Here is a 9475-nt window from a genome sequence, read left to right as displayed (position 1 = left end):
CAATCAAGAGGTAAAGAAAATTTATTCGCTTATTCTCTTTTTCATTTCTATCAAAAACTTAGTCTTTACAGTAATGATGGGTATGAACGTTTGATAGGCTTAGACGATGAACATTTTTGAGTAATGTTTGAAAAGAAACAATATTAAGAATCAAAACTTAGGACACAGATCTTTAGAAAATCATCCTTAAGAATTTTTGGGGTTTTTAGGGTTTTGGCTACTATGGAAGAGAAACCAAGGTTCTCTTACTCTTTTGAGTCGCCATACGAGGTAATGTATACGGAGACTGAGTTACTTTTATATGTTGCACATTTACAGACTTCAAGAGCAATGGACACCTCTGAGCTGAGAATAGCCGAAGAAGGAAGCTCGCAACCTATGGGCACCTCCGTAGGTCCCGAAAAAGTGATATGAACAACAGTTACGAAGGACAAAATACAAAAAGTGATAAACCAATATGCAATCAATGTAAATGTCTTCCAACACAAGTTGCACACTGCTTAGGATCCTCCCAAGGGAATGGTCGCGATCTTGGAAGCGATTTTCAAATGTGGAGTGAGGATACCCCTCCACCCTTACATCAGGTCGATCCTCGACCACTTCCAGATTGCACCATTCCAGCTGACGCCAAATGCATATATGATATCAATCGCTATGTATTCGCATTCGGCGAGCACAACCTCGGCGAGCTAATAGCATAAGAGCTCGGTTGCGTCTACTATTTAAAGAAAAGTAAAGATAAGGATTCGTACTACCTCTCCCAGCGATCAACGATCAAGTGAGGGATATTTGGTTACCCCAACAACGTTGGGGCTTACGAAACCAAGTATTTTTTCTTCGAGTACGATAAAGTCTATAAATTTAAGGAACCAAGTAGGTTTTCCTTCCAATTTCCAAATGCTCATCTTTTAACTTTGATTCTTTCTTAGTAAATTAGGCTAACGAATTTTGTTGCTTTCCTACAGAAAAAAAAAAGATGACCAGATTATTGATCTCAGCCGCATCGAAGTGTTTAGTCGATTGCCTGATTAGAGTCGCAATGCAAGGCTGCTCGTGACTACCACCAACCTTCAGAAGTACGGGTTTTTCACTCCTAACGCATCTTTGGAAGGTCCATCTCATAAGCATTTCTTTGTACAGAAAAAATTCTAAGGTTTTTTTTTTTAATTTTTTCAAAAACAAAAGAAGACATTCTTTGCTGACGCATCTTCATGCCATGCAACAACTATGCCACCGAAGTTTCGAAGACGTCGAAGAAGTCAAAGAAGTTTGAGGGGTTCGCAGTCCCCTGGATTAACCCAATTAAACCAGCTGGAGCGACCTCCAGCGATATCCCTGCGAGAGGGATACAAATTGGTGTTGAAAGACAACAACTCGCTGAGCAATGCGAGAAGCTCCCTAGCTCGCCACTGCTCGTCTGTCGAAGAAGAAGACCACGAGCCAAAGTCTAAGAAGATAAACACAATACCCATCGAAAAGGAAACTGAATCTGAATCAGAAGGCTTCGAGGTATTGCTAGATAGACTTCAGCCTTATCAAGCCTTCTCTGCTAGGACGACCTCGAAGGATGATCCCGGGACTTTGACTGCCCTTGGGAGTTCGCAAAGGGTTGGGAGCAACCACGGCTGCTCAAGGGGAAGTAGGCGAGCAACAGGTAGAAGAGGTCCCTGCCGTAACGAGGCTTGACCCAACCGTGTTGGATCTTTTAGGGAAACTTCGAATCATTTACTGTCGGTGGTATAGACCCTTTTAGAATGTCAACTTGCCAAGACCTTTGATAGGTTCGTGGCTTCTTGACCTACCGACCTGGTGGCCATCGCACTTCAAAAGCAAAGTCAGGTAAAATGACTTGTTCTCTTCGAGAACTTCTTTCATACAAGTTGACCCTTTAGTTTTTCAAGAAAAAACTAACTTTTTATTCCTTTTCCAAGCAGTCTTTGCTCGCCCTAAATGTGGCCCAATAAAAGATGAAGATTGATTCTGCTAGCAAACTTCACGATATGAAGGAAGAGATTGCCAAACTGAAACAAGATCTTATAACTTCAGATGCAGAGGCAAAGGCTGTCATATTCAGGCAAATGTGTACTTGATTGAAAGGAATTCTGCTATGCGAGCAGCTAATTTTCAAAAGGTCAAGCTCAAGCTCAAGAAGAAAGATAGCAACAATAAGGAGCTCCAACAAACATTGGTGAGGCTCACCAAAGAGGTGGGCCAAAGAGAAAATGAGCTGCAAGCGAGCTTAGAACGCGAAAAAGCAGCAAAAAAGACTTGAGCTGAGTTATGGGAAAACTCAGGGAAGGAGAAGAGGGCACTGCAAACGAATCTTAAGCTGGCTCAAGGCCGAATCATTTTGCTGACCGAGCATATGAAGCAACAAAACCTCGAACTAGAGAGGAAGGCTGCTCATTGGGCGCTGCAAGCTATTTACAACTTATGGCCAAATAATCCGAACATGGATATCTTCGACCTTCCTGAGGACTATCAAGTTAATCTTGCTTCCATGGTCGAGGCCGAAGAGTAAGATGAACAAGAGCTTGCCCCGAAGAACGATCAGCAAGAAACGAATGTCCCTAAAGATTAAGTAATCGACCCGGAGCATTGTCGCAATGTTCTTTAACTAAATCCAGACTTGCACGTAAGAGTGCTTCATTGTCTGTTTTATTGTAGAATTCCCTTCGAAGTGAACCAGCTCCTACTTCCATTGGAACCGTTGCCTCACAGCCATATGCTAGGGAGAAAGATAGCAAAAAAGGTGTTTCTGATGTAAAGGTTTTTGGAGTCGTTCTATATGCCCATAGAACTTCTAGAAGATCATCGGCCTAATTGCCATTGGCTATGTCAAGCTTAGCCTTCAATGTGTGCTTAATAGTCTTGTTGACAGCTTCAACTTGACCATTAGCTTGTGGTCTTGCTACTAAGGCAAATTTCTTATAAATCCCCAACTCTTCGTAAAACTACTTGAATTCCTCATTATCGAACTACTTCTCGTTATCAAAGATGAGTGTATGAGGAATCCCATAGTGGCACACTATATTTTTGAAGACGAAGTTTTTAAGCTTCTTTGTAGTGATCGCAGCCAAAGGCTCCACTTCGACCCACTTAGTGAAATAATCCACTACGACCACTATATATTTGACGCCCCTTTACCGGTTGACATGGATCCGATGAAATCAATTCCCCACATAGAGAATGGCCAAACTATTGATTAGAGATTCTTGATAAAGAGCAGATACTAAATCACGCATTCCTTCTAGCGCCAAACTATTGATGCTTGATTTTGACACCAACGACTCGCACGTGCAAAGTGCTAAGCTGTTATTAGAAATTACACGTGAATGATTATGATCAGATACAAAGACTGAATAATAAATGAGATATATGATTTTTAAAGTAGTTCAGATGCTTAAAACGAATCCTACATCCACTGTTTCTTTTATATATGAGAGATTACAAGAGGTCGCGTATAGCGAACAGTGAGCAAAGGTACAATAACTGAGTATTCAGAGAAAATAGCAAGTTAGTCTCTTTCTCATGGGTTATCTTTGCTCTGAAAATAAAGATTACAATCAGAATGAGGGTTCATGATCAAAATCTTGAAAATGAGAGGGGGAGTCCTCTATTTATAGTAGAGCAATTCAATGTGATGATTACAAATCTGCAAGTGGGTAGGTGTCGTGCAAGTCCTTCCTTGCCTCCCATTGGTTGATAACTTAGGAATTATCCTTAAATTACCTGGGGCTTGAATAGGTGTGCGGCCCTCAATCACTTATAAATAAAACCTGAATCTGCCAAATTCGTGATAGCCATATTCTTTCTGTCATGGAGCGACGTGGTAGCTCCCAAGCGGTACAAAACCTTCCTTAACTTCGATTGGTGCCTACTGACCTAGACTAACGTCAGTTTTGATTTTTAGGCATAACAGAATATAAGAGGAGGATCTAACACAATTTCTCAAATTTGAGTCCACATGATTGCTAATAAGGACAACTATTGAAACTCTTATCCAACCGCTAGTTCTAAGGTCTTAGAGAATTAGTTAAGTTTGTACAAACTAGCCTGAACACCTCCCGTCATAAAAGGAAAAAAAAAAAAAAAAAGAACCGAATCAGTTACATTTACAATGTAAACTGGAGGAATTTTGAACCCAAAACCCAATCTTTCTTCTTCCAATCCCAGAATCAAAAGATCAACAAACCCAAGTAATACCTAAGCAAACTCCATTGAGAACTCAGTCCAATCCAAACTGAAGAAATTTTGAATTTCAATTGGAGGCAAAATGATGTTGCGTTTTGATTTTCTCTAATTTGCGTATGTGTGATAACTAGAACAAGGGTAATTTTGTCCATAATCAATTTAAAAAAGGAGTTAAGTTTTAATTCGGCTTTTAAAAAGGGATAATTCAAGTGATTTTGGGACGTGGGACGTTACTCTTTTGTTATTAATTCATTAATAACTTATAATAGAGAATAAGAAAACTGTGCAAGCTGTTGAATTAGCCGGTGGTCTTAAGTATCAACGGCCCTAGTGAACACCACCCAAATCTCACTCCAACCACGATGGATTTCACCGTCAACTACCACCACAACCACCACTCTACCAACTCCCCTTCCTCCTCCTCCACCTCTTCCTCCAATCCCCACCCCACCACCACTGCCACCGCCACCACCACTGCCTCCGATCACGACCCTATGCACTCTTGGTGGGAGTCTGTCTCCAAGGCCCGCTCTCGAATCCTATCTCTATCCAACATTTTCTCTTCCCTTTCTTCCTCTTCCTCCTCTTCTTTCTCTCTCTCCTCCCTCGCCGACTCCGACCGTCCCGCTCTCTCTCTTCTCTCTTCCCCCGAGGCCTTCTCCCTCATCTCTTCCGCCCTTTCGGCTCCTTTCTCCGGTTCCGGCTCAGATCCCCTCTGCCAATGGCTTTACGACACGTATCTTTCGTCCGATTCCCATCTCCGTCTCATCGTCCTCTCTTTCGTCCCTCTCCTCTCCGCTATTTATCTCTCTCGTCTCCATTCCCACGAAACCTCTTCAATTCCTTCACTCTCCGGATTCGAAGCCGTAATTCTCGCGATTTATAGCTCTGAAGCCAAGTCACGTGGGGGGAAAGCCTTGCTCGTTCAAATCCCGGACTTATCTCAACCCTCACTCTACCACACTCCTCGAAACAAGCCCACTAAGTCAGCTAAGGAGAAAAAATCTAGGCCGTCCGTTGGAGTTTTATCGGCCCCTTTGGAGCCGCAGATTGCTGTGAAGTCAACGAAGCGTGCTTGTATTCTTGGAACCGCTTTTGATTGTTATTATAAGCAGATCTCGCAGATGCCGAGTTGGTCCAAGCTTGAATTTTGTAAATTCGCGGCGGTGTGGGCTGGGCAAGATTGTGATTGTCAAAATAGGTTGGATTTTGAGGGTGAAAATGTGAACGGCCATGGCCATAATATTGATGATTTAGTTGTTGACGGTTTGGAGAAACTGGGAATTGAAGAAAATGGGGGTGCAAATGGAAATGTTGAATTGAAGGGAGTGAGGATTCCTTTACCTTGGGAATTTTTGCAGCCTGTTTTGAGGATACTGGGGCATTGTTTGTTGGGGCCAATGAATTCTCAAGATGTTAAGGACTCGGCTTCCCTTGCTGTTCGGCGATTGTATGCTAGGGCTTCTCATGATTTGGTCCCTCAGGCGATTATAGGGACCAGGAGTTTGATTCAGCTTGATAATAGAGAGCGAGCTGCTGCTGCTGCAAAGGCCTCTGCTGCCGCCACCACCGAGGCTAATTCATCTTCCAATGTCAATACACCCGGCAAGGTGAAGAAACCTGAAATTCTTTTGGTTTCTAAGTGATTCAACTGTGCAGGTGAAATCTTATTCTTAGTTATGCTTAATCTTGCATGTGGGATTTAATTCTGTTCATACAGATTGGTACTTGTATTAATCCGCCTCTTTTGGATTCAGTGCACATGTATGTTTAGTTGCTTATACTGTGTATGTGTTGTTTTACTGAATTGGTGTTAAATTGAGAAACATTCTGTTTTCTATGACTTTGTTGAATGAACTTGGTTTCTGTATGATTTGATATGTTATTTGTCTTTGTTTTTGGTCGGTTCTTGTTCTGTTTCTGATTATTTGCTTAGTTGTTTTAAGCTGTAATGTTTATTTTTGAAATGTTGTATAATGGGTTGAAGATGGAGGTAACATACAGAATAGTAATTTCTTTGAGACTCGGTCATAATTGTGTTCCATTTGGATATTCTTCTGTTCCCATGGATCATTTTATATACTCTGATTTTCAGCTAGGGTCATGTGGCAATTGTTATTGTTTGCTTGGTTGATTACTCATTGATATGAATTAGGCCTTTCCTACATGATCCATCTTTGTATGATGGGAAACAATAATTTGATCCTAGTGGAAGACAATAAAATTGAAGAGACATTGCTCACATCAATGTTCTAACATGAAAGAAGTAATACATAGAATTTGATTATTCCAACAATTGTTTATATCATAAATCATGCATAAAGGATTTTCTTACTAACGGTTATGTAAATCATAATTTTTTATTTTTTTTTAAAGAATTTGCATCAGTTCTTTGTTTCATTGCTTGATATTTAACGATATTATTTGATACACATGTTAAATTGGTATGCTTTTGAAGCATTGGAGAGCTTATAAATGTTTACAACTGTATCTTTAGATTCATAAATCGAGTTCCATCTACCTAGAACTTGGACCCAATGCTCTGCACCTTGAGTCATCTGGTGTCTAACAACTTCAACTCTTCAAATCCTAGAGAAATAATGAGAGATTGAGTTGGAATGGTGAAGGACAAGCCTTTACCACCATCAGGTAGCTAGGTTTTGAGATCAAACCATCAATTGCCTTATTTATCTTCTGTTACACCTTTTAGTGTTATATAGTTGTGTCTTCATCCCTTGATTATGCTTTTAAAAATTCTGGGGACCTTAGGACTCATTGGGTTTCCTAGTTCCTATTGGAAATTATTGTTAGGCATAATGCCCTAAAAAGCTATAGATATCACATATTAATGTTGAAGTTAAGGCTATCCAATCACCTTTTGTATTATTAGATAATATATTATTATTAACTTGATAACTGTGATCTATTATTGAGCACAAATCCATGATTTACATTTTTTTTATTTTTTTTTTTTTTTTTGGGGGTTTTTTTTAGTTTTTTATTTTTTTGAGAGATACATTTTTTTTTATAAAATTTTTTTTTTTTGGTGTTTTTTTTTTTTTTTTTTTCTTTTTATTTTTATAGATTTTTTTGATTTTTTTATTTTTTTTTATATTTTTTTTTTTTTTGTTATTGTTTTTTTTATATTTTTTTTATATATTGTTTTATTTTATATTTTTTAATTTTTTTTTTTTTTGATAATTTTTTTTTTTATATTTTTTTATTTTTTTTTTTTTTTTTTTTTTTTTTTTTTTATAATTTTTTTTTTTGTTGTTTTTTTTTTTTTTTTTTTATTTGATTTTATTATTTTTTTTTTTTTTTGTGGTTTAGTTTTTTTTTTTTTAGAAAGCCAGGGCAGGTGTCTTTATGGCAGTATCCCTTTTACAAGATTCAAAAGTCCCTAGTACAACAGTCTTTCTCTGTTTAAGTTAAATTCAATAACAAATTTTCTGTTGAAGAAAAAAATTTCCATGAAAAAGGGCTGGAGTTAAACTGGATTCAGAGTTCTTATATAATAGCATGGACCGCATCTTATTGTCCTCATAAAGTTATGTTTGAATTCCATCTTCTCTGAAACTTGGAAATTGATAACATATTGGTAAACGTAGCCGTTAGTAAAAGTCCTGGAGGGTAGAACAGGTAGAATGTCATCCATATGACTATTTTTTTCTTTTTCCTCCACTTATTATGCCCATAATTGGTTAATTTTAAAGTAAGCATGAATGGTTTATGATGTTTAATGTTATATGTATAGGCAAAATGACACTAATATCCTTCTTTAGTTAAATTAAACTTCTGAACTTGAAAAATCGAGGTGATGTTTTCAGTTTCCAAAACTAAGTGGCGGGATTGTTCTTAAGGCATGGGTCAGGGGAGTCAATATAGTTTACCATTCACACAATTCCCAGGATGCTAGGATATCATTCTTTTGCCTTTTCTGTGGATGAGTTTGTAAATCCTTTAATCACTTTATTTATCTATGGGTCAATTTCTTTGCTCTTGCAGGTTTGCTTCATTATGCAAGTGAGTTGTAGATAGTATTGAAATATGATTTGGGCAAAAAAGACATCGATGACTGCATGATTACCTTCAATGTGCTGGAGATTTTCACATTTTTCTCGTACAAGTTTTTTACTAGAAATCGATCCATTGTATCATTAAAATGGGAACATAGTTGTTGGTCAAAGTCAAACATCTTGTAATTAAGTTACTTGAGAAGGGTGCCCAAATTGGTGTGCATTAGATAGTTTTGAATTGTATTTTAGAATGACTAGGAGTTTGAGTAGTGGAAGATGTTTTCAAGGATTGAAAATGCTTTAGATTTTGGTGCTATTCAATTAGAGTATGTTTGTAATATATTTCTTTGCTATACTGTTAAGTGCATCAAGTTGCTGCTATATGTTAGGATTGTTGAGTGTGATTTTTTTTCTGTGCGAATTCATAAAATTGGACATCTTTCTATTGTATTCGTTACATTGTTTTACCATATATTTATTTATTCATTATCCTTTGGTCCTCAGTTAAGTTTTATTATTCTTGCAGAGCTTTAAGTTTCAACATACTAATTGAAAATTAACAGTGCTGCAATTAATAAGAACTAGGGGTGTGAGCCAAGCGGCTCGGCTCGGCTCGGCTCGGCTATAGTGCCGAGTGAAGTTTGAGCCGGTTAGGTTTCAGCTCGACTCAAGCTCGACTTGAAAAACTTGATTGGAAAAGCGAAAAAATGAAGAATTGGAGAGTTTTTGTGAGTTCGAGCTCGAACTCGAACATGAACTTGAATTTTCAAGCTTACCAAGCTTAAGCTCGACATTGTAGCAAATGAGCTGAGTTCGATTAGTTCAAAATTCGACTCGACTCAACTCTTTTACACCCCTTAAGAACTAATCTTATAGCAAATCACCCACTTAGAGCATCTTTAAAGAATTTTTTATATGACTCAAATTTTTTATTATAAAGAGTCTATCTATAAAAACAAGAGTCTAACTTACTCTTTATCCTTTAAATAAAAATTAAAGAGTAAATTTGACTCTTTACATCTAAAGAGTCAAATTTCACTTTTTATCCTAGTTTTAATTAAAAAAATTACAAATTTTTATGTATTTTATTTATTAATTCTCTCTCCTATTAAGTCTCTTTCTTGAAAATAAAGAGTATCTTCATTAAATTTAAAGAGTCTATTGTATTTGAATAAAAATTTTATTCTTTATATTTAGAAATTAAACAAAATGTTTTTTATTTATATGAAAGACGTTCTTTAAAATAAAGAGTCCCACCCCGATGA

General features: G+C 37.4%; 1 protein-coding gene across 1 annotated transcript; it reads left to right on the top strand.

Moving 5' to 3' along the window:
• The first annotated feature begins 4556 nt into the window (after nt 1-4556).
• LOC116111678 (protein MTL1-like) lies at nt 4557-5840 on the top strand. Its single transcript, XM_031397821.1, has one exon. The coding sequence runs from the start codon at nt 4557-4559 to the stop codon at nt 5838-5840; it is 1284 nt and encodes a 427-aa protein (XP_031253681.1).
• The last annotated feature ends 3635 nt before the right edge of the window (nt 5841-9475 follow it).

The sequence above is a fragment of the Pistacia vera genome, unplaced genomic scaffold (genome assembly GCF_008641045.1).
Source record: "Pistacia vera cultivar Batoury unplaced genomic scaffold, PisVer_v2 Contig649, whole genome shotgun sequence".
In the NCBI taxonomy this organism is placed as follows: Eukaryota; Viridiplantae; Streptophyta; class Magnoliopsida; order Sapindales; family Anacardiaceae; genus Pistacia; species Pistacia vera.
Note: the sequence above shows the minus strand (reverse complement) of the source record. Positions and strands in the feature narration are given on the sequence as shown.